The 23,994-nt window shown below is 38.5% G+C and overlaps 7 protein-coding genes and 2 long non-coding RNA genes across 14 annotated transcripts; 5 read left to right on the forward strand and 4 right to left on the reverse strand.

Moving 5' to 3' along the window:
* The first annotated feature begins 140 nt into the window (after positions 1-140).
* On the forward strand, positions 141-2,682 carry LOC124191030 (MAP kinase-activated protein kinase 2-like). Its single transcript, XM_046583978.1, has 9 exons — positions 141-470; positions 551-690; positions 755-819; positions 886-993; positions 1,066-1,164; positions 1,237-1,312; positions 1,382-1,592; positions 1,713-1,841; positions 1,960-2,682. Exons 1-9 carry the CDS (start codon positions 297-299, stop codon positions 2,053-2,055), a joined length of 1,098 nt encoding a protein of 365 aa, XP_046439934.1. The 5' UTR covers positions 141-296; the 3' UTR covers positions 2,056-2,682.
* Positions 2,363-3,216, reverse strand: LOC124191034. Its single transcript, XR_006873239.1, has 2 exons — positions 2,807-3,216; positions 2,363-2,750 (listed from the first exon to the last, which is right to left on the reverse strand). It is a non-coding gene; the product is annotated as an uncharacterized LOC124191034 (long non-coding RNA).
* Positions 3,217-3,239: 23 nt separating this feature from the next.
* Positions 3,240-4,219, forward strand: LOC124191032 (CDGSH iron-sulfur domain-containing protein 1-like). 2 transcript variants are annotated; one of them, XM_046583981.1, is made up of 4 exons: positions 3,240-3,393; positions 3,653-3,765; positions 3,842-3,955; positions 4,015-4,219. In XM_046583981.1, exons 1-4 carry the CDS (start codon positions 3,378-3,380, stop codon positions 4,102-4,104), a joined length of 333 nt encoding a protein of 110 aa, XP_046439937.1. In that variant the 5' UTR covers positions 3,240-3,377; the 3' UTR covers positions 4,105-4,219. The 2 variants fall into 2 exon arrangements, with proteins under 2 accessions (XP_046439937.1, XP_046439936.1); XM_046583980.1 differs by lacking the exon at positions 3,240-3,393 and adding an exon at positions 3,403-3,563.
* On the reverse strand, positions 4,182-5,882 carry LOC124191029 (protein AAR2 homolog). Its single transcript, XM_046583976.1, has 6 exons — positions 5,594-5,882; positions 5,385-5,500; positions 5,205-5,321; positions 4,847-5,141; positions 4,584-4,758; positions 4,182-4,520 (listed from the first exon to the last, which is right to left on the reverse strand). The coding sequence occupies exons 1-6, from the start codon at positions 5,758-5,760 to the stop codon at positions 4,287-4,289; spliced, it is 1,104 nt and encodes a 367-aa protein (XP_046439932.1). The 5' UTR covers positions 5,761-5,882; the 3' UTR covers positions 4,182-4,286.
* A 463-nt stretch (positions 5,883-6,345) lies between these two features.
* LOC124189888 (ubiquitin-conjugating enzyme E2 N) lies at positions 6,346-7,803 on the forward strand. The gene is made up of 4 exons (XM_046582392.1): positions 6,346-6,572; positions 6,701-6,791; positions 6,865-7,020; positions 7,258-7,803. The coding sequence occupies exons 1-4, from the start codon at positions 6,543-6,545 to the stop codon at positions 7,437-7,439; spliced, it is 459 nt and encodes a 152-aa protein (XP_046438348.1). The 5' UTR covers positions 6,346-6,542; the 3' UTR covers positions 7,440-7,803.
* On the reverse strand, positions 7,804-9,422 carry LOC124189887 (YY1-associated factor 2-like). 4 transcript variants are annotated; one of them, XR_006872708.1, is made up of 6 exons: positions 9,256-9,418; positions 9,027-9,079; positions 8,884-8,953; positions 8,661-8,813; positions 8,314-8,581; positions 7,804-8,214 (listed from the first exon to the last, which is right to left on the reverse strand). XR_006872708.1 is itself a non-coding variant. In XM_046582391.1 (5 exons), exons 1-5 carry the CDS (start codon positions 9,285-9,287, stop codon positions 8,365-8,367), a joined length of 525 nt encoding a protein of 174 aa, XP_046438347.1. In that variant the 5' UTR covers positions 9,288-9,422; the 3' UTR covers positions 7,804-8,364. The 4 variants fall into 4 exon arrangements, 2 of the variants coding, with proteins under 2 accessions (XP_046438347.1, XP_046438346.1); XR_006872707.1 differs by having other exon boundaries at positions 9,027-9,082; positions 9,256-9,415; XM_046582391.1 differs by having other exon boundaries at positions 7,804-8,581; positions 9,256-9,422.
* A 1,721-nt stretch (positions 9,423-11,143) lies between these two features.
* On the forward strand, positions 11,144-12,328 carry LOC124190049. Its single transcript, XR_006872797.1, has 2 exons — positions 11,144-11,901; positions 11,960-12,328. It is a non-coding gene; the product is annotated as an uncharacterized LOC124190049 (long non-coding RNA).
* LOC124190046 (protein goliath-like) lies at positions 12,243-19,726 on the reverse strand. 2 transcript variants are annotated; one of them, XM_046582567.1, is made up of 10 exons: positions 19,035-19,726; positions 18,773-18,920; positions 15,803-15,938; positions 13,881-13,998; positions 13,738-13,809; positions 13,394-13,473; positions 13,215-13,311; positions 12,920-13,129; positions 12,735-12,855; positions 12,243-12,668 (listed from the first exon to the last, which is right to left on the reverse strand). In XM_046582567.1, exons 1-10 carry the CDS (start codon positions 19,320-19,322, stop codon positions 12,535-12,537), a joined length of 1,404 nt encoding a protein of 467 aa, XP_046438523.1. In that variant the 5' UTR covers positions 19,323-19,726; the 3' UTR covers positions 12,243-12,534. The 2 variants fall into 2 exon arrangements, with proteins under 2 accessions (XP_046438523.1, XP_046438522.1); XM_046582566.1 differs by having other exon boundaries at positions 13,197-13,311; positions 19,035-19,701.
* Positions 19,727-19,876: 150 nt separating this feature from the next.
* Positions 19,877-23,195, forward strand: LOC124190048 (mediator of RNA polymerase II transcription subunit 18-like). The gene is made up of 5 exons (XM_046582572.1): positions 19,877-22,145; positions 22,222-22,287; positions 22,349-22,468; positions 22,637-22,806; positions 22,876-23,195. Exons 1-5 carry the CDS (start codon positions 22,007-22,009, stop codon positions 23,062-23,064), a joined length of 684 nt encoding a protein of 227 aa, XP_046438528.1. The 5' UTR covers positions 19,877-22,006; the 3' UTR covers positions 23,065-23,195.
* The last annotated feature ends 799 nt before the right edge of the window (positions 23,196-23,994 follow it).

Here is a 23,994-nt window from a genome sequence, read left to right on the forward strand (position 1 = left end):
GTAAGTAATTCTGATAAAAGAAAGTAATGTATTTGGCATCAATTTTTAATTGTTACCAAGGGAATAAAATAATTATTTAAAAAACAATATTTGTTTACATTGGCAAAGAGTTCTAGCCAGAAAAGGCTTTGCATTCTAAATGAAAAAGAAAATTGGTAAAAAGAGGGTGGGATTCAGGTGCTAACCGTTTGTTGACTGTATTTGGTGATTATCACCTCGTGAATAATTCTGTTTATATCAGAAACCTTTCTTTAATCTTCAATAGCGACTCATGTCGTTGTACTCGTTTTCTAAGAATGAATCCAAACGTTTTCGCCCAGCAGTCTGTGATCGGATCACATACCCTTAATCCCAAGACGATCCCGATAACAGAGGAGTACGAAATAAGCAAAAATGTTTTGGGTTTAGGAATTAGCGGAAAGGTAGTCGAGTGTTTTTCGTTGAAGAATAAGAAGAAATATGCTCTTAAGGTATTCAATATTTTGACTGTGTTGCCTAACTTTGTAGTGTTGCTAATTTTTCGCTCATGTCAATTTGGCAATAAATCCAGGTTTTACGTGACAATCCTAAAGCAAGAAGAGAAGTAGAACTTCACTGGAGAGCAAGTAGCCACCAGCACATTGTCAATATTATTGATATATATGAAAATGTTCAAGGAAACACAAAATGCCTTCTTGTTGTTATGGAATGGTATGCTAGGTTTCCTGTAATTTTTCAATATTCTTATGTCAAACACATATTAAACTTATTATAGCATGGAAGGAGGAGAATTGTTCCAACGCATTCAAGACCGTGCAGATGGTGCTTTCACTGAGAGAGGTATAATGTCATTTTTTTAGGTAAAAAAACTAGTTCTCAAACTGTTTTGTCATTCATATTATTCAGAAGCGGCCGAAGTTATGCGTGATATTTGCTTGGCTGTGCGACATCTTCATTATATGGGCATAGCTCACAGAGACCTGAAACCAGAGAACCTATTATATTCTTCCCCTGGTAAGCATTTGCTGAAATAATATCTCGATTTTATTTCTGCATCTGTTATACCACCATTATTTTTCAAAAAAGGTCTAGATGGCATATTAAAGCTGACAGACTTTGGTTTTGCTAAAGAATGTTTTGCCAAGGAAACTTTACAAACACCTTGCTACACACCGTATTATGTCGGCAAGTTATCAATTTAGTCTTGATTTTTTGTTTGTCATTTTTTTAAAAACAAAACACATGTTATATTTATAGCTCCTGAAGTTCTTGGCCCAGAAAAATATGACACATCTTGCGATATGTGGTCATTAGGAGTTATCATGTACATTTTGTAAGGCGGTCATTTTCTGTGTTACGAAATTTGATCGAGACGTGTTAAACATGCAATTTTAATTTTCAGACTCTGCGGGTATCCCCCTTTCTATTCTAATCATGGACAGGCCATGTCACCTGGTATGAAGAAACGTATTCGTACAGGGCAGTATGATTTCCCCAATACCGAGTGGAAACACGTTTCTGGTGAGGCCAAAGAGTTGATTCGATCCATGCTTCAAACAGAAGCAACAAAAAGACCCACCATCGATCAAGTCATGCAAAACAAATGGATCGCGGTAATTTTGACCTTGACATTACTGATATTATATTATTTTTTATTTTATTTTTTAATATCTTAATCGAAATTTAATGAACTTAATCTGATTTTTTTCCCCTCTCCCAAATGTCTTCTTTAGCATTTTGCTGCTGTACCAGCAACACCTTTGGCAACAGGAACCGTATTGAAAGAGGAAGAAGAGGCCTGGCCTGAAGTACAAGAAGAAATGAACCGTTCTTTGGCTACGATGCGCGTGGATTATGATCAAGTAATTTTCAAATTATCTCGCATATACTAATTAATTTTGTGTTATTTTTATTTGTTATTAATTTATTTGTTTTTGTTCTTAATTTTATTGAAATAATTATTTATTGAAAATAATCTAGGTGGCATTAAAGTCTTTACAGACATCAAATAATGCATTACTGAACAAGCGACGCAAGAGAGCCGCACCTGAGCCTCCTTGTGCCCAAGCGCACTAAAAATGAAAGAGTTTACATCTTGTCTGTTTGCGGCCTCTGGTTGAATTTCATGGTTACCGTAGAATATTCTAACTGAAACACTGTCGTTCGCTCCAGTTCTCACAATTCTACATCACTTAATCTTGTTGTAGTTAATTAAATTCAACCGGTATTGTTTAGACGTCTGTTAAATCCATGCTTGTTCTTAACCAACAGATTTACTTATATACGTGCACGTGCGGATTTCCGTACTATTGTTGATCCTCCCCCGTGAATTATGATCAAACCTGTGTGAATGTTTCTGATTGTTTTGTTATTTTTGCATCACTGGACTTGATTGCTCAGCTTTGCCATTTTGAGCAAATCTTGGTGTTGGAGAGTTGTGACTTTTCTGCCATCTATTTAGCCCTTTTACTTATTATACATTTCTGAAAGGAGACCTTGAGCTGATCTAACGTTAGCTATAGCGTCCAGATTGCCTTAAGTTTTGTTTTGAATGGTATAGAATGTTGTGGTTCTACCTGTTCATCTCTTGTTATACAGTGCAATTAGTTACTTACATTCTGGTGGTCTATTCTTCCGCCACGCCGGACGTTATTGGCTACCAAGTTATGTTTTATGTGTTCCAAATACAAACGGTGGCATGTTCTTCTTATCTCCTTTTGATTAAATATATATTTTTTAATAGGTCATCTACAAATTGTTTTCATGTGAGACTAAAAGAGAAACAGTTGTAAAACCGGCGAGAAACTCAAAGGCATAAAATTGATACCCCACGGAATTCACTACATAAATAGTTAGCTGATGTGGTTGGAACCTCACTGGCAAAAGAGATTTCATCAGTTACATAATTAATTCCATTAGAAGTTGTAGGCCTACTAGTAGAATTTCCAATGTATGACAAGCCGTTCGTGCTCACGCCACATTAAAGAAAAATTTATATTAAATACCGGTAGTAACGCATTAGTAGGCTCCTAATGCTAATTCAAAATTTCCAATGGCAAACAGAACAGCTAAGTAATTCTAGTGTTGTTACAAAGTACAAACATTTTAGTAATGCGCAGTTTGCGCATAACATTAAGTGTTTAGAATATCAAACTTAAAATGGGTCCCGCGAAATAGTGAACGCGAACCATGTATCGACTTATCGTGTACCGGTGAATCGTGGAATTGCACAGTGGAATCACTAACTCCGCCCCTAAAAGGGAGGAGCTAACTTGCGCAGAAATGGCAGTCGATCAGGGGCGGAGTTAGTTTTAGTGTCCCACGATTCACTGGGACTGAGACACATTACGCCTTCAGCCGTTCACTATTTAGAATTTACCGTTACCGGGATCCCCATCATGGCTAACCTATCAGGTAAACCTCTTCTTTCCTTAGATTTTTGACGTTTGACTGCTTTGAAACGACTTGATAGCTGTCTATGCCATAGTCTGTGTCTCTGTGTCTGATACTCTGATTGTCGCTCAGTCTATCTTTTATTTATATAATGGATTACATCTCAAATATCTTTAGTAGTCCTTTAGGAAGTAAGAATGTTTAGTGTTTAAGACTTACATAAAAATTTGTACATAAAATGAGATTTTTATTTATCTTATCTTTTGTATTTAAATTTCAGTTCGAGATTTGGTATGCTCAGCATCTCTTGGGGTTGCTGCTGTTGGTATATCACTTTTCATCTATGCCAAAGTAACAGGCACTGGATTTTGTAAAAAGAAGTGTGATAAAAAGGTATGGATTCTCAATATATTTTGACTTTAGAAGATAATAATCTGAAGTTTAATTTCTTATACAATTCTTTATACAGGGCAGTGTGGTTAATCAGAGTATTAAAAAGGGTGATTCAAAAGTAGTTGACACTTTTGACTTAGAAGACATAGGGGACAAGAAAGTATTCTGCCGATGCTGGCGTAGTGCTTCGGTAAGGAACTTATTATGGATCAAATTAATTTATCTTATATAACTTTTATCCTTTCCTAGTTTCCCTACTGTGATGGTTCACACAACAAGCATAATACAGAGACTGGTGATAATGTTGGCCCACTAATTGTTGGAAAGAAAAGCAACTGAACAAGCAATCTACCATGTGGTAGTTACTGCCCATCTCTTTAGTAGTTTTTCATATATTTAGTTATTATTACTACTGGTTTTCAGCTTGTAAACACATTACACATGTATTGAGGAATTGAGGAAATTTGTGTACAGTATATCATGGTTGAAGTGGTTGAAGTATCAATTTTCTCTTAATATTATTACATACTTTCATCCAACTCAACTAGTACTGGTGCTTCATCATTTGGTTCAACATCAAAATCCCATTGAAACCTCTGTGTTACAAATTGCTTCAACTGTGAGGCTCTTCTTTTAAGCTGTCTGTCAACAGCATCATTTTCCAAAATATTTCCAAACAAAACTCTTAAAGTTTGAATGAGGAAGTTTTCTGATGAGATTATGTCAACAAAAAAATCTGGAGATACTTCTTGCATCTAAAAAACAATATATTTTAATTAATAATTTTAGTTGAAAATTGTGTTTTCTAATGTCATCACCTGAAAATAGATATCCCCAATGAACTCCACAATTAATGATGGATTTTTCAACAGAATCTCATCAGCAAAACAAAAAATACGAATCACGTTCTTCCAGTGTTCAAAAGCACTGTAAACTTGTCCTATCAAAAAACACAAAAACGCCATTTGAAGTTCAGCAAGCATTTGATTGGGTCTAAACAAGAAAATAATTTATTATTAAATACAGCAAACTATTTGGTATTTTTTACGTTCCGAAAAATAAATATTAAAAAAATGCCGACCTTTCCCAAGTTGACAGCATTTGTTCCAGTAAATAAGATGTGTCAATGCTATGTTTAGTGATTTCCATGGCACTTGATCCTACTGGATAGAAATCAACAGGGACTTTGGTAAAATTTAACGCTGTGCCTGGCTTTGGTTGCATGTGCGGTAGTAATTCATCTTCATAATTTGACCTCTTTATTCTTTTTTCTTTCACTGGAGATTCTGCTGGTGCTGGTACATCTTCTGATGAAATTAATTCTGTAACTGATGAAATCTTTTGCTGAAGGGGTTCCACTTTCCCAACTACATCAGCTAAATATTAATTGTTAGACATTTTATTTTTGTACAGATTACATAATGTATAAGAAAATATACTTGTCAATTTACTGCTGAGAGACATCCATTTCTTCCAGGTATCAAATGGATATGGACCCAAGTGCTGATCAAGATTTTTTAAATTGGCTTTTAAACTTTCTCTTTCTTCATCAGTACCTATTATGGATAAACACTAAATAATAAATTAATATTAAATAATGATTTATAAAATAAAATTACAATCGTTGATGACATCTTCTATTTCTGGGTTCCACTTACGGACCACAACTTCCTTCTTATTGAAGTTGTAAAAGAAACCTGTTCTTGGCGCTACGGAACCTTCCTTGCTTACAGAGCTAGAAATTATATAAAAATATACAATCACATTTTGTACCTCACAGTGAATGTTACACTCACACAACTGTTCTAACAAAAAATAACTTATTTGCCTGTAATAAATATAGTGAATTCCAGGGGGTATCATTTTTATGCCTTTGAATTTTTCGCCGGTTCTCCAACTGTTGAAATCTATTCCTACTTCAGTCCCAATTGGTACGCCAAGAAGAAATAAAAACGCGCCCTCTTCAAATAATTTGTTAGCCAATTTTTGATCCATTCTTTCCGTGTTTGACACTTGATGGTTTATATTTTAAAACAGAATGAAGCTGAGTGAATGAAACCACGCAAAAGCAATGAACGAACAATACTAGCAGACGACAGTTTAAAAACAAACAACATGGAGGTCAGACGTCAGATCAGTACCGGATGCCGACTTGCCGAGTTAAATTCTAGCAATTTTGCATAAAAAAAGGGAATAAAATTAACATGAAGAAGGATAGGAGAAGAAAGTGATAAAATAAAAAATTTTATGTGTTGAAGCCTGCCATTCAATCTTAATCATGCCTTATTAGTTAATTTGCCCTTTTTCAATTTATTTCAACTTTCAAGTCGAAATTCTTTCTAGATGATTCATGAAAATAATTAAAATATTCCGCAAACAGAACAGCCAATTAATCTAACCAAAAAATTTTTACTGGTCATTTTCTACGGTTCTGAAATAAAGGTTTAAACTCATTTCCGGCATTTGAAAAGCAATACCTTTTGTTTAGCTTTCTCGTGTATTTCCGTTTGTAAACCAATTCAAATAAACTTTGTTCATTTTAAATAAATCGTCTTAATTTGAAAAATAATATGTTTATATGTCTAATTCTTCCCGTGTGGCCGGGTCGATCTCCTACCGATTTTCGTCACCAAACAATTTGACAACGTCTTAAATTAGCAATAGGGCACTCGTATAGCGTGAAAACTTTCCGTCTTCTCTATTTGGCTTTAAAGTTACCATCTATTATACGAAAATCTTATTTTATACTCGTTGTTTGTTCAACAAATTGATGCGAAATGGCAGGCTTACCTAGAAGGATAATCAAGGTAACACAAATCTTAATTGTAGACTTGCATCAAAGTGGGAGGCAACGTGTTTTTTTCTCCCGATCCTATTATGGGACCGGTAGTATTCTCTAGCAATATAGTATATTCGTCATTAATTTGATCAATAGGAAACTCAACGTTTGATGGCTGAGCCTGTCCCAGGCATTAGTGCAGTTCCAGATGAACAAAATGCTCGTTATTTCCATGTTGTGGTTGCAGGTCTGTAAACTTAAATTGCAACCTTAAAGTGTCATTCTGGTACTGACTAGTTCATATTGATTAAAATTCATAGGTCCAGAAGGTTCTCCATTTGAAGGTGGTGTTTTCAAATTGGAACTATTTTTGCCTGAAGAGTACCCAATGTCTGCACCTAAAGTGCGATTCATGACAAAGATTTATCACCCTAATATTGATAAACTTGGCCGAATTTGTCTTGATATTCTGAAAGGTGATTATTTTTATTACTTTAGTGTTTGCTCTATCAAGATTGTCAAGTGTTATGTGTTCTATGCATGTATAATCTTGTGTTTTGGTTATCAGGGTATACCTGTATTGTTATGACATTTGTGCTTTGAATTTTTAAGTAACTGGGGAAAAAATCAGTTTTAACTTCAGAAAGTTGCATTTGCTTGAAAAACTTAAGTGTGTGGATTTGGCTTTGTTTAATATTTTCTAATATTTTCAGATAAATGGAGTCCAGCTTTGCAAATTCGGACAGTGCTGTTGTCGATTCAAGCTCTATTGAGTGCGCCCAATCCCGATGATCCATTGGCCAATGATGTTGCTGAGTTGTGGAAAGTCAACGAGGTAGAAGCTATTCGTAATGCTCGAGAATGGACCAGAACTTATGCTATGGGAAACATATGAAACCTGGATCTGTGGAAGGAAAAAGAGTAAAATTGTCAATCCGTTACCGAGAAATTGTGTTTGAATTTAGATTATTTTGCTTTCTTTTGTTCCTCGTCCATCAGCCTTTGTCGACTGATTCCCCTCCCTTCAATTGGTTGAACTGTCCCCGATGGTGATCAGCCAAAAAACTACATTTTGCTCGTTCTTATATCCCAATCTTCTTTTGTTTGCTCGTCAAAAGTTCTATCGACGGTTCATTCCAATTCACGCGTCGTTAAAATGATCGTCGATAGCCTACACTTTTTACCGTTTAGTACCACGAGTACCTCAAAAGGATACTAAAGAATAATAAAAATGCCGTCACCCGTGGAAGTCTAGAGTATCAAATTGTACAGCTGTGTATTTACTTGTCGTGGATGAGGAGGGTGAAATTATAAAGACGGATGAGAGCGCACATTTATCACGAAACGAAAACCATCCACTCGACAGACATAATCAATTTTTTACCAAATCTTCCCCGACCTCTTCGCACCGTTCAGATGAGGTAGGTTCAAACCGAAAAAGGGAAGCGAATATTGGTACTGAGATCCGATCAGAAACAGGAATTCCCAACACTCAAAAATAATCTCCAACATTATGGAATTTCGTGGTTACAAAAAAAAAAAAGGGAAAAACTTTGAATCCAGAATAGTTATAGACAACTGCCTCTTGGTTTTTCATGTATAGTTTTCGGTTTGGACGTCTGTCGCTCCAGTTCTATCTCACTGAAATTCGGTTGGGACCAAATTATAGCCTTTATAGATATTTAAAAATTATATACTTCTTGGCAGTTGAGAAAAGATCGGTATGGGGTCAATTGGGTGCGCAAACAAATACAGTTCAAATAAAATACCTCGAGATGCTAAATAATAATAAAAAAATGAATCACGAGCAACGACTTTAGTCAGTCTGAATGTTCTTGATCTGCAGGGGAAAGATCGTTGCCGTGATTGCTGGCACTACTGCTAGAACTACTGGTCGTGTGTCCAGCATCCAGATCAAGGTTACTGGGAGATGTTGACTTGCTGCTAATTTTTGGCCGAAACTCAGTAATGACTACTGTCACATTGTTCACTGTCACTTCTTTGTGCATAGCAGTGCTTCTGTCAACATTTTTCAACCTATTTTAAACAAACAATTAGCAAGTCACACTGAAGGATAGATATCAAATTTTGTTTTAACAATTTTATTAAAACATACCTTGGTCTGGCTTTACTGTTCCTGGTGGGGTTTCCATCTGATGATTTCCTCTCAGATTTATCTCTTTCTTTAGATTCCTTCTCTTTTCTATTTTTGTTAGCTAAGGAAGGATTGAACACTTGAGGTACCAACTGAGGATTGAGCCTTGGTTTCCTGAAAACGTGCAAGTTTTGTCACATCTGTTAAATGTTTAGAAATGGTAATATTGCTAAGGAAAAATTACCTGGTTGAGGTTCCTTTTCTTACATCACACATTGAACATTTAAATGCCTCTGCATTATTTCTGTAGGTACCTATGTAAATAATACAATGTTCGTCACCATTTGTCAACATCTTTTGTTTTCATATTGCGCTTTGTCAACTTACAGACACTGCAGTCCCAGTAATTTTCTTCAATTTGCTTGCTACTCCGCTTCGCCCTTCTTGAAGGTACAGAAACCCCCATTAATATGATTGAAATACTTATAACTAGCATAATTCATAGTTACAAAAATAAATAAAAACAAGAATATGGTCGGTCAAGGCTACACAATAGGTGTACGATTGTCCCAAGTCCTTCCCTCAAAATCGAAAGAAAATAAATGGATAAATTTACCTTGCATTTGGACTGCCTTTCTTTGAATCCATGATCAAAACGATGTGAATCAATCAAAATAATTCAACTACTCGCAAACTTCGAATTAAAATGTAGGAATGGCATTACAAAATACGTTATTAATACGCGTTATTCTGTGCTTTTCGGCTACAAACAAGATATCGATTATCGTGTGATCGATACGGAAACTTTGACATTATTTTCAAAACAAAACATTGTGATTTGGAAAGAATTTCTTTTTATCAAATGCTTTACACTATATAATAAATATTATGGGGTGCGGATTGAACACTTTTTCCAAAAAAACTTTTCAAAAATCGATTACCATATTTGATTTAAAAACAAATTGATAATCGTTTTGAATATTGAAATCAAGTTGAAAATAAATTCAAAAATTGAAAACGTTTTGAAAATGAATTCATAAATTGAAAATGATTTTGATAAATGAAAATGATTTTGAAAAATGTAAATGATTTCGAAAAACTAAAATGAATTTGAAAAACTAATATGATTTCGAAAAATGAAAACGAATTTGAAAAATGAAAATGAACTTGAAAAATGAAAATGAACTTGAATATCCATACAATTTCGGGAGTGCGATATGACACCACCCTACTCTATCCCCAGCTCTCTCCGGATGCTATAGCCACCCCGAGACAACCGACTAGCCATTGATGGCTATGTCGCTGATTCCAGCCAGCAAGGCCGTCAGCGATACTGTCAGCCCTTGCCGGGCGGTGCTGGCCACCGCTGCCGCCACAACGGCCGCCGCTAAAGTCTCTCTCGACCGCAGGCCGAGTATTACCCTACACAAAAATAGATTACACGATCCAACGTGAAAAGTTTCATGTTCCTGCAGTAAATGACACACAGCCTACCCAGCAACGATGAAGACGCGTGAAGACGGAACGGCCGAATGGGTGGCTTTCACCTGAGAAAAGTTCCAGTCACGCCTCGGTATGACGTTCTCGCGAAGTTCTCGTCATTCCACTAACTGCCAATTGCCCGGAAAGAAGTGTTCTGGTACGTTTCGCTGGATAGGCCTATGCGTCCTGTACTGCTGCGATACTCTGCCGTTCAATCCGACGAGAAGAAGAAGGCGGACACGCGACACGCCGTCTTGCTGACGTGGATCCTCATGTTGGTGCTGGCCCTGCTGGAAATTATCCGCTATCTAAGCGGATTGGGGAGCTGGACTTCTCTATTGTCTCTACGTCTTTGCCATGTGGTCCACTTGCGCCGGAAGTGATATACAATTGGGCCATTTCCAAGGAAGAGCTCATTGGAAGGATGGCTCTGTCTCAGCTGCAGCGACGGATTGAACACCAAAAATTGGCGCAACGTCTATCTTTTCTACCATCATGGAGGCAGCGGACATGGCGGTGGAGGCCAAAGAAGAGGATCCAAATGGTCATGTTGCTCATGTCCGTTTCAACAGAAAAGCTTTTTTTTCATGGCCGGCCTCAAATAAAAGTAGTCGTATAGGAACATGAAACTTTTCACGTTGGATCGTGTAATCTATTTTTGTGTAGGGTAATACTCGGCCTGCGGTCGAGAGAGACTTTAGCGGCGGCCGTTGTGGCGGCAGCGGTGGCCAGCACCGCCCGGCAAGGGCTGACAGTATCGCTGACGGCCTAGCTGCGCCTAGCTGGCTGGAATCAGCGACATAGCCATCAATGGCTAGTCGGTTGTCTCGGGCTGGCTATAGCATCCGGAGAGAGCTGGGGATAGAGTAGGGTGGTGTCATATCGCACTCCCGAAATTGTATGGATATTCAAGTTCATTTTCATTTTTCAAGTTCATTTTCATTTTTCAAATTCGTTTTCATTTTTCGAAATCATTTTAGTTTTTCAAATTCATTTTCAATTTATGAAATCAATTTCAAAACATTTTCAATTTTTGAATTTATTTTCAACTTGGTTTCAATATTCGAATCGATTATCAATTTGTTTTCAGATCAAATATGGTAATCGATTTTTGAACATTTTTTTTTGGAAAAAGTGTTCAATCCGCACCCCATAAAATATATCCCGTCAATTTGCGATCAAATAAAATTAATATCCTTTCAGCTTTTCTCCACATGTACGAAAAATCGGATATATATTTCTATAAATAATTGTTTCGTTTGTGTCTGTAATCCTGCATAGCTAGAAGCCCTACGTGATCACTGATTTGTGGCGCAGTTCGTATGGTCGAAAGGTCGTTCTCATTTACAATTGTGCACAGAAATTGTGTTACATCAATGTCTTGAAAAAAGTTTCAGATTTTTTTTTAAATCTCCAATTGCCAACTCAGATAACAAAACCAAAAACCGAACATGTCTAATTTATTCCTTTCAGCAATAAGTTTTGTTGGATCTTGGATTTTCTAATAAAAATTTCAGAGAACTCTCATATCAATTAAAAAGCACATTTACTTTTCCAGAGTGGAATTCTCGTCACCCAAAGTAACTGACGGCTGACTGACTTTGGGAAGTTTTTCATGTCTTGCTTCGCTATTTGTAAAAGCCCATCTTAGGTCTACCAATCGATTTCTTGGCATCGCAATAAAAATAGGAAAAGTTGAAGTAAAATCTCATCAATTTCCCAGTAACGCTCACAAGCGGAAAACGAACAATTTATATTGTGATGGAATAATGTCCAATATGTATTGATTAAAATTTTAAATTATGTACAGACCAATGTAATATTATTATCTTCACCAGGTGGATATTAAAAGAGTACAGAAGGGAGAATGAACCATTAGCAAATAGAAACACATCGGAAAGACACACATTTTCCCCCTTGAATCGTTGAATGGCGACTGTCGCCCCAGAAGAGAATATAAACATCCAACACTTCTCTCCCAGCCGAACGAATCCCACCCAGACGTTTCGTGATTAATTCATTTGATTTTTTTTTTTAAATACGGATATCGGTTAAAAAAGAGTGACACAATAATTCGCGAAGCATAACTTCATTTCGTTGGCCTTGCAAATAATCACTCGGTTAAGTTTTTGAATTTTTATTGAATGGTCAAATATCAGTTTCGACTCCCTACTGTTTTCAATAAAATTGCGAGAAAGATAAAAAAACAATGAATTTTTTTTTTTTCACAGTAGACGTGACTCAGCCAGTGCCCAACAAGATTGTACTATGTACAATATCTCCTCGCGGCGTTAAACGCTCCAACTGGTGACGCATTCGAGAGTCCACAGGGGTTGGGTTGGGTAATATATACACACGAGAAGACTATATAATAATACGACTTTTTTGACAACCAAAACGACGGCGAATAATACTAGACGATGTTAGTGGAGCGACTATCGGTGCTGCTGCTGATGGCCAAAGCGGATGCATCGGGAGATTCGCACTCGATCTCCACTTGTGTCTCGACGGCTGTCGGTTCAGACGCGGTAGCATCTTCGACAACACCTTTGATTTGAGCGTGATTAAAAATATAGTCTCATCACCTGCAATTGAAGTTGTGTTCAAAAATACCTGATTCTGTTGTTGAGGCAGGTGGGTTATTTCTGGTGGAGAAGGATCTCGGCCAGGACCAATAACGGCGTGAGGACGAGGTGGACGGTGAGCTGCTTGACTCACGACGCATTGGTTCCAACTGCTTGGCAAAAACAAACAACATTAATAAGGAAAATGCTTAATGGTATATTTCTTCCTTTTACCGTATCCGTTCGGCCAGTTCTGGTTGACGGCTCGTCGGATGGGAGCTGAATGTCGGGAGTCACGCTGGGTGATCTTTGGTGACTGGAATGATGGCTGCCTGCAGGGACAACCACTGGCGAAGCGGTTCCTCTGCGGTGGCCAGGACGCAATCCTGAGATGATTGGAGCATCTAAATCCATATTCACGACGCTTTCCTGACTTCCGGTAAACTGCCAAAATGAATCATTCACATCGTTATTAAAAGAAGGACACGATTGGCTAAAAAATTGAAATTACTATGATTATTTCCATTACCACATAACCGTAGTGTTTCAGGATATCCATTTTGCACATAGGACAAGTCCTGTGCTCCAACAACCACGGGTCGACGCATACTTTATGGAATTCATGCCTGTTTTGTTGTCAATAAAAATATTCAATCACGACATTCTTTCGTGACGATAAAATAGCGTATCATATCCACAAATATTTACCTGCACGGCAATAATCGAACGACATCCGAAGCTTTATAAGGCTCGATGCAAACAGCGCAACATTCAGCCTCGGAAACTTCCTGCAATAAAAGACGCCATTAAAAATAAAATAATAATAATATCATTTTAAAAACAAAGGCTACAAAGCGCTAGAGGGCCGCTTGTTTCTATTATCCAATGATTCCATTAGTAGATGAAATCCCCCACCATTCGATGCAATTATTAAATTTCAGTCACGAAAATAGAGTTTGAGAGTGCCGGTTCAATCGAGTGGATCAGTGACGTTGCTCGACGATCGATTATTTATAATACTAGGAGACATACTTAAAAAAGAGTCCGTATACCTTGTCAGTGTTTTTGATGGCTCTAGTGGGGATTTTGGAGAGAGCTTTCTGAGCCGCGCTCGTCAACTCCCGCTGGAATAGACGAGAAAAAAGGATCCATATAAAAACTGCACTGATAATGAAGAATAAGGAGATAATCTTACCGACAGGCGGTCCTTTGCGTGCAAATAGCGGAAACGCTGGATATAGTAAAATACGAGCCACGCCAGGGAGATCATCATGAGGACGATAAACGAGATGGAAACGAACATGACGGATGTCCTACGTCGCCAACAGGAAATGGGAAAAAAAATAATAAAATAAAAGATGGTTAAGTATATAAAGATAAAATGTGTTTTGTTTAAAAAAAAAAAATCGATTTGTTTGTTATCGAGCAGACCAGTAAACAGACATCCGCATCGCCATCGACGTGAACGTGAAGATATTGACGGGTTTGCGTCCGTAAAGGAAAGTTTCCTCGGTCGGCACTTCAGTGGTGGCGTCCATGACGGAAATTTGTGAATAACTTTTCGTGTGTGATTCGATTGAAACTTTTGGAAATGGCCCGAGTACGCGCTCTTGATATTATAATTATTATTACAACTCTTTCTTTTTCTTCAGACTAATAAATCTCTTTCTGGCGTTCAATTTTCAAACTGTTTTTTTAACTTTTTCGACAAGGAACGGCTAGTCAGAATCTTTAGCAATCGCACAAAGAGAGTGAGAGCGAATTGATGTATAATATTAAAACTCGAGAGTACGCTCCTCGCTGCCAAATATTAATAACGGTACTTCACCCAGACCCGAAACTGACGTTGTCAAGCTCGGAGACTCTGATGGAGTGCCGGTGTTGGACAATTGGGTCGCCACTTTTAAACCAACCCAAAGTCACATGCGGGCAGCGAGAACAACATCACAGTAAATGGGAAAAAAAAAACAAGAGCTAGAAAAAATGTACAATTCAGCGCAGGCGTCACAAAAAACACACGCGCGCGTGACCCGTGCTTGATAATTAGATTACACACATAGTTTGTCGTTGATCTCTTTTCCAAAAAACTGTTACGGTAATACAGGAGACAAAAGGGCATTTCCTACTTATGCAAATATTGTGCCGGACATAAGCTTCGAACACGTGATCAAACTGTCGAACATCAAATTTTTCGACACTCACGTTTTCCCCTCTGTCACTGGGAATTCTGAAGCAGTATATGCGATAATTCTTCCGGCGAGTCGAGCAAAAACAATCCGAAGCCTCAAAACGGTAAAAAATAATACTGGAGCCCTACGTCAATGACTCGGTATAGCTTGTCGTCGAGACTTTTGATGAATGTCGTGAAAAATTACACCTTTGCTCGAACAAGGATTCGCGACGCTATTTCAGAAAAAGGTATTAAAATAAATCCGACTATGCGACGATAATGCAATTTGCACACTAAAATTCAGTCTCTCCCAGCCATCCAGACTGATAAAAGTGACGGACGCTTTGGATGGACGATACAGTAAGAGCACAATTTAGTACCATGTACATTGTCAACGATTTCGGTTCGTTCCTTTATTCTAGTAAGAATAAGGGAGACTCGGCAAAGGAGTCCGGGAATGAGGCCAATCATATCCGATACGATAACAAGCCCCCACTTTACGATGGCCAGGGTATCTTACACGTATATGTATATCGATCGAGCGCCTACTGGACCCCTATATCATGATTTATAGATGATATATATACAATCATAAAAGATGACTGCAAAGCCACTTAAATGGACCACCACCGAAACAGAAAGAAGGCTGCGGAGTGAATGATCGATGGACGACGTTGGCTACACACACAACAACATGATGTGCATTATATTTTGTTGAAAACAGTTCAGTTATTTCCTGGAGCCTCGTCGGGTTCCTTTTCTTTTTGGCTACAACGGACGCGAGGACGTCGACTTTTACTTTTGTGAGTCCTTACCACTTTTCCTCTAGTTTGTACGTAGCTCGACATGTGTTGCATAGAAAGTTGTTCTCATGTGGTGTGCACATTGACTAGGAAATATAAGAACCCTACGCGTCACGGTGTGCGTTTACATAGAGTGTCTCTTACCTGTTGATATTGGTGAAACGGTAGGTGTAGTGAGAGCCGACCGTAATTTGCATCATGACGCGGGTGCCATTGTCTACGAGCGCTGCCAATTCCTCGCCCTTGGCGCGTGTGATGAACACGGCCACGATCTTGTCACCTGTTAATTTATTCAAATTGAAAAGAAAATAAAAAATTGATTATCAGATCAGATTCCAATGCACACGCTACAGTCTCTCTATAATAGCATGCGAATATTCAATAAAAAAACACACACCAAAGTGAAGGGGGGAAAAAACAAGAGCAGTTCCTGTTGCCAAGGAAATCCTAGACGTCGTCGTCACACACAAAAATAAAATAGACTGGGAAAAACCCAGAGAGATAGAAAAATCGATCCACCCACTACTACGACTCTTTATAGATCCGATTTACTTTTCTTGGACGGGGGAGTCGATATATAAAAAGGAAATTCTTTTTATATTTTGTTGGAAAAGGGTCTGATCAATACGGTGATTATAATATACTGTAGGAGTTTTGTGACGTCAGTAAATGGCCCAGTTGGTTTCTATAAGAGATACATAGAGTTGGCAGGAAATGTTTGGAGTTTCAATAAAGTTGTGTGGACTGGCGTACGTTAGGTCAAGCTCTGCTTTCAAAACTGTAAATTTAATTGCTAGACCCCCGCACACAAGTTTATACAACTGCTGTCGGCTTCCATAGAATTCACGGATGCTGGCAATCTTCTAGGAAATCTAAACCGGCCAGCCTTCCTTAGCTCTCTACATTATTAAGTACATTTTCACATCAGGGGAAAACACCTTTTTTTCAAAAAATAAAAACCCCTTTTCTTAGATGGGAAATTTCGGATTTTTTATTGCAAACGAGGACGGACTTTCCATTCTGAAACAGAAAAAAAATTGGTCCTGGTTTGTATCTCGATGCTGAATCCCACACTCACAAAGTGTGATGTACTGCGGTGGAAAAAACAACAAACGCGGGAGTCTATATAATGCCATTACCAGTCATGGCGGCAGCAGATGGTTAGGGCCTTTTCTCTTTCTTTCTCTTCTAATTCTGTGTAGATTTCTGTTTTCTTTGAAAAAAAAGGGAATTTTCGTGATTCACATTCCGTCCAGACCATCTGCCAAGTCCGTTTTTATTGTACGTACAAGAAGAGAGAAACAAGTTGAAAGCGAATAGAGAAAGCCATAGAAAACACTCGGCTCAATAGTAAGACTAAACTGTTGATAATTGCCAGCCTGCAATACAAAACTATAGAAGAACCGATATTGCACTTGTTAACTTGTTGTTTTTGGACGGCCCTGAATCGGCTTACGAAAGCTATAGAAAGCGTAATATCTAGATCGTTACATTATGTTGCACAGCTTTTGCCACACGCGTGTCTACGTTTAGAACCTTGGCCTCTTTTCGCTATTTCATTATCTTGACTTTTCCTATAAAAGGCGGAGGGGGGGATTGCTGCTGGTGGCGGTTGTTGGACCAGTCTACCTTGAGATGACTCTTTGAACCACACAAACGTCCTTCCTCCACCCATACGGAAACAAGAGACGCCCAAAACTACCTTCATCATGACCTTAAGAAAATTTTTATTTTTATGGGGCTTCCGCAATCTCAAATGGGTTTTTTTTTTCTTCCTTACTCCAACATTTGCATAAATTTGTTTCCGAATGGACAAAATATATATCGGGCAATCTCACCTTGTCTCAGATTTTTTTGGAAAGTGTCGAAAAATGACAAAAGTTTCTGATTTTCGACTAATGATAAAATATGGGACAATGTATGTCGATACGATCGTCGAGCACCTGGCGAAAGCTTCTCTCTCCCCACCTGAAAGTGTTTTCACCAAAAAATGTACTACTACTACACTACGAGACTCGACTAACGAAGGAACCGCACATTTTCTCTTCGTTCATTCCCAGATGGTTAGAGAAAATCGGGGCGAAAGTGAAGGCACTTAAAAACTATAAGGCATTTTCTATTTAATAACCTCTCTAGCTGCCGGCCCGATGATGACAGATGGATGCTCCCATTCCCACTGGGCTTTCTCTCCTACTAGACTCAAACAAGAAAAATTGTTGTCAATGTCTCAATCCCGTCAAAAGCAGCACTTTACGGTTGCCGAACCATCGAGACAACAACCAGGGGGGACTCAAAGGACTTCAACCTCAAACAAGTCTTCACCTTGAAGTCTCATAATGAGCTAAGCTGGGTCCCGCACGAGTGTTGTGTACGTCTCGAGGGCGAAATTTTCAAATGGGAAAAAAGGGCGCCAAACAATCGTACAGAGCACTTGACTCTATTGATCAGCCCCCCTGTATATATATATAAAAGTTGGGTGTGCACACACAAGAGTTGCGTCGTCGCAGAGGAATGAAAGGAAATCAATAAAGAGATGATGGTGCCCACCAAGTAAAAGCGGCCAACTTTTAGCCAAAGGAGAAATGTTGCGACTCTTCTTTCAATGATCCCGCCAACATTCTGGTGGGGGTCTCGCTTCAGGGATGATGATAGGCATCTAATCATCGATCGCCCAAGAAAAGTGAGAGGTACCAATCGACCACCACTTTTTCCTAGCCCCAAAAAAACTTTACATGAAAGACACACAATTGCGTTTCGCTTTTGTAAACTTCTGGTCCAAGGTGACGACGAGAAATATAGGCCGGTCGTTTCTGGAACACTAAATATAAAGGGCCGAAAAATTTTTCTGGGGAGGGGAAAAGATACTATAATAATGACCATAACTTAAACATATTGTGTGCACCACACTTTCGTTGCAAACCACACCGCCAAGCTGTTGCACAATTTTTCACTTACTCTCTTTTTTCTTTCTACCCCCGTGTGTACTATTTTACACGACTTATTGAAAGTGATAAACTTACATACACACTGGTTATTGTCTGCCAACAACCTAGTGAGGGGGGGGGTTGCTGTATGTATATAATAATATAAAAAAAGAGTGGGTGTTTCACTTACGATATTTATTGCGTAAAGTCATTCTCTGGAGGCCGTCCTCTTTGTTGTTGTATACGACCAAACCGGACGCATTGTTTAAAACAGCCGCTTCTAATTTGTCGTCAAAGTTACAACGCCCACGACGTACCAGGGCTATCCAGGGCACCACCTTGAAAAATTCAATTTCCATCATTAATTGTTTCAGTCGTTTAATTATTATTATTGATTTTCCGGGGAGGAAAACACACACACACACAATGGCCACACATATATTAATAATTACGGGTATTTCGTTCTCGTAGACAATGTCACAGCCGTAGTGTGAGCTAGAGTTGGCCGAACGAACGTGAACGAGGATTCCGGCCGTCTGTCCGACCCTCCCGTTGCCGAATTTGCCCATCTCGGCAGCGTCGTTGTGCACTGACGCAGAATCGATGTAAGAAACATTGATGTGCGCCAGCGTGTACTCTTCGCCGTCAGGGAACGGCCATTGATCACAGTTCACTAGTTTGGTCCCAATTAGCAACAACACGGCCGACCAAATGGCCATCATCATCATCGACTGACTCATCTCGAACCAATTCACATGCACACACGTAAATTTACACACCCCAAAAGGAATTTTTTTGAAAAAACTATTAAATTGAATCGCTCCCAAACAACTGGTGTCTCTTTTACGAGACTTCGCAACGTGGGGTCGATAAAATAAAAGTCAAGAACTAAACAAACAACGTCGTCGACGACGACAGTCGAAAGAGCCTTTGAAAAAATGGCCGATTATCACAGCAACTGTTGGACAACTGGGCAATCTGTTGCCTGCACACACAAAGTCAACGGGATTTGTTTATACCAGATCACAAATATTCGAGAGTAGGGGGAAATTGTGTGTGTGTGTTAACCAAGGAAGCCAAACACGCTCGCACTAATCCAACTCCCCGAGCCGAGTGAAGCTCGTTTCGTTGGAAAATCACACACTTGTCGTCGGGTGGCGCTACAGTCGCTACCCAAGGACACTGAGTGGGGGCGGAGCCAATTCAACGTCATTTATGACGTCACATTCAACGACAACCAATCACTTTGCTTCTTTAACTATAAGGAAAAAGAACAACATTGAGGAAACAAACCGATTTGCATAAACTGGCCAGCAGTTTCTACATTTATCTTACACACAATTCATGAATTGTGTATATTATTCCAAAAAAGACAAAAGATACAAATCCAAAGTTTTTCTATTTTTTGGTCAGAGTTGCCAGAGGCGTCGACGACGCAATGGCAACCTTCAGAAAAAAAGTTGGTGATTTTATTTTGTTTCGTGTACATCCGCATGGCTTTCGGGTTCTTCGCCATAGGGAGAAGTGTGGATGACTGGGCAAACACGATTTCTTCCAAGGCCATTTCTTTTTCTTTTTTTATTCCTTTGTTTCCTTTCGACGTTGACGTTTAACCTTCGACTTGAAGCAATCAAAAGAGATCGTTACAAGGAAGGAGAATAAATCAGGTACAAATGATGATGATGACCATATTTTATCACAGTTGCCTTCGAAACTTTTACGCCGTCTGTTCGACGTAAATGGCGTCCATTAAACCCATTAACTCAATTGATTGCAACGTTGGAACATCTTAGTAGCGATTTCTTCGAATTTTTCCACCAGCTCAAGCGCTAATTATTTTCAACGGCCTTGAAATTAACTATGGCTCAATCGTATTGGGAATGGCTGATTTTGATTAGGTATATAGCCATCATTTTAAATACGGGAGGTGTTATGTGGTGGTGTATACAGCCTTGCTCACGATTTTCGTCGGCAACATAGGGTAAGGGTAGCAAAATCAATACGAGATGTAATAAAGTACGTTGTGGAATTTATGTTTCCAACCGTAAGATAGTAAACGTAATAAATTGTTTAAATTCTCATTTAAAATCCAACAGTGTGAGGTTTTTATTCGTCCACACGTCAACTCGCATGTTAAACCAATTTATTCTGTTGAAATATTGCATTATTAGACAATATGCCCTTTTTTGGCTTGTATGTATTTGTTTATCTATTTACAAAACGTTTTCTTAGCCACTACAACACGTGCTGTTTCGACCGTTTCGTCAACATGGAAACTGATTTGAATTTCTGAATTCGTCTCTCTATAAATCCTCGTCGAACTGGAATGATTGACCGAATAATACGAGAACAAGTTCATACACATGCTCAACCAGCAGCAAGCTCCCACCAGTTAAAACTGGCCTTTGGCATGAATGCTTATTTTTCTCAAAATAGTTTTCCTCTCGTCGATCCAGACTTTTCTCTTATTATTCAGAGTTTCATCTAGCCGTTCTTTTGTGGCAAACAAAGGCTTGCATTGCTATAAATAAATCTCTCTGCCAAGTGGTCTATTTCCATCAACACGTCGATTGTGTCATTTTTTCCGATTTTATGTCCATTTCAGGTTTTAGTAATTGGTTTTTTTTAATTCATTTTGAATTTCGGATGAGGAAAGTATAAATTCATGAAATTGAACTGCGGTATTCTGAAGGTTCGAAATTTCTACCACTAGGTGTCATCACCAGAATAGCGTCAAAAAATACCCGAGTAAAATGCAAAAATGCGGAAGCGGAATTGGGAGTAGCCTAATAGGCTACTACTTATTTACCAATTTGTTGTAATCAGGTGTGCATAATTATTTTCATTTCACGACGCACTAGTCAAATTACGTCTGCCATCCTTGATGTAAAATTTGGCTTGAAGCAGCGCGAAAAACATGTTAAACAGCTTTCCGTGGGAGTTGAAGAGCTGGGAAAGTGAATGCGAATGAATTAAATTTCCCATGATAGGACTGGCATAATGATATTTTTTTTATTGTAAAAACTGGAACAAATTGTGAACGACACCAGCAAAATACGGATCATACATTCGAAATTAACAGGAAAATGTAGGACAATTTAAAGGAGATTCGGAAGTGATGGGTTTTTCTTTATTTTTGTAAAAAGAACGCATTTGCGCTCTGGGGTGGGTTTTTTCAAATTATTGTGTAATTAGGTGACATCTTTCACGAAAAGAAAAAAGACTGACGTAAAATAACCATTGTGCCATGCAATTCCACATTTTATCCACTGATGTCTGCATTTGAATTCCCGCACTTTACCTACAGCGATATATCGTCTGTTGTCATTCTGCCAATGGTTTCAAATTTGTGATCGATTAAGCGTAGTTTTTCGTACAGGGAATTTATACTTAACAATCATTTCTTAAGTTTCGATTTGCAAAAATGGCAAACCAAAATCCCTTTTCCGCCATTGAACTTTTCACGTCTGCACTAAGGAGTAACATAATTCCCAATCAAGAATACTTACTGCAGGGAAGTGTTATCGACTCGTCAGCTGAAGTTCTACACAACCGATTGCGTGGTAAAGTATTACTAAATTATGCATTGCATTTTTATCGCTATCGCATTTTTTGACTGTTTTATTTTATTCAATTCAGGATTGTGTGATGCTGCGGAGACTGGGCCAGAAACATTTCACGATCATGAAATGTGTTTCAGTTTAAGTAAATTGAATTCAAACACTTTTACTAAATGCCATGGCTCAATTATGTATTCCATTTACAGAAGCCAGCAATCCAGGAGGTACTCCCCAACAGCAGCAGCCATTCTTGCTACGAGTTCGGAGAGCTTTGGATCACCCAGAGTATCCATGGCAATTAAGATATTTGGGACAACCTGAACTTGGTAGGCTGTATATCTTGCTGATTTGATCATTTGCTTCAAATCAATAAGCTAATGAACCTATTTTTAATCTTATGTCAAACCTTTTTCAGTAATTTATTAGAGTACTTGAATTAGATGAGTTGTTACGTTCAAATGTTTCCATGTCTCAATTCTTTCGATTCAATCTAGGTGACAAGAATCAGCCCACTGTTCTGAGAAGTTGCATAGACATTGCCTGTACCCCCAATGTTGTGGAGTTTTTGTCCGAACTTGGTTGCCGGATTGAATTCGAATACGTTCTAAAAGGATATCTATTTAGGAAGGGTCGAATGAAGGTGACCATGTCGAAAATATTCCGGGTAACGTCATTACAAGTTATGAAACACAATGCACCATTCTCTAAATTGCTTTGTTTGTTATCGGAGCAGATGGGTCAAGCCAAATCGCCCGACAGTCTAGAATCAGTGACCGGAAGTTACCTAGTAGAACTTTCTCTTTTGGCCCCAAGTGGACAGGATGCCGTTGCTGATGAAATTAAAGTGTTTGCCGAACAACTCAGACCATTAGTCCATCTAGAAAAAATCGACTACAGAAGATTGCAGCAACCGTTTACATAAGCTAAAATGAAAAAAAAAACGTCTTTGGGGGGTTTATTATCTGAAAATGATTTATGAATACGACGATGTGTTTCAGTAATTACCGCCGTATCTAATTCCTTTAATAAATTCGATTTAAGTCCGGCCGTAAATGCATTCTACCCAAAAAGAAATTGCACAGATGAATTAGACATTAATGGTAGCATTTAGCCCCTAATATCGTACGAATATTATCAAGTGATAAATCGCTAATATTCCAAATGATGAGAAGCGATTCGTACCTACAAAGTAGGTTTATACTTTCACCATACAAGATTTCCTTTTTCTTTGTCATGATTGTCTTAACTGAATGTAACTCAAAATGGACACAATTTCTAATAGTGTGCTAGATTTGATGAAGAAAAGATAAATAACCTCTTTTGGGTTTCAACGTTGACGGCGCACCTCGTAACAACTGTTAAAAGGTCTACAAGTTATACGTATATAATTAAGGGCACACAGTCGGGGCCACTGCGGCCGGGTTTTAAACGACATGTGAAGTCATCCGTTGTGATTTGAAAGTTGGGAAAACACTTGCTTTTATTTCCCCCGAAAGAAATTTCGAATCTCGTGCCAGAAATCTTGTGGATGAAAATACCATGCTGGGGTTGATAGCCGCTTGTGGTAATAAGATGATAATAGTTGCTAATAAAAATGAATGTGACGTCAAAGTAATAAGCGGGAAATCCCCAGGTTGTGAAAATGCAGTACACCGCTTCGTCAGTGTTGGTATAGTTGCGTGCCTTCGATAACCATATTTTTGGTCGGCAAACCAGCGTCGTCCTTTGCCTCTAGACTCTAAGTTCAGCCTTTTCCACAATACACATACGTCAGAATTTTAAAGTTGAATTCATACAGTACGCTAGGAATCATACACGAAGAAAAAAGGATTATTCGACGATGCACAAAATT

Source organism: Daphnia pulex, chromosome 3, assembly GCF_021134715.1.
Source record: "Daphnia pulex isolate KAP4 chromosome 3, ASM2113471v1".
In the NCBI taxonomy this organism is placed as follows: Eukaryota; Metazoa; Arthropoda; class Branchiopoda; order Diplostraca; family Daphniidae; genus Daphnia; species Daphnia pulex.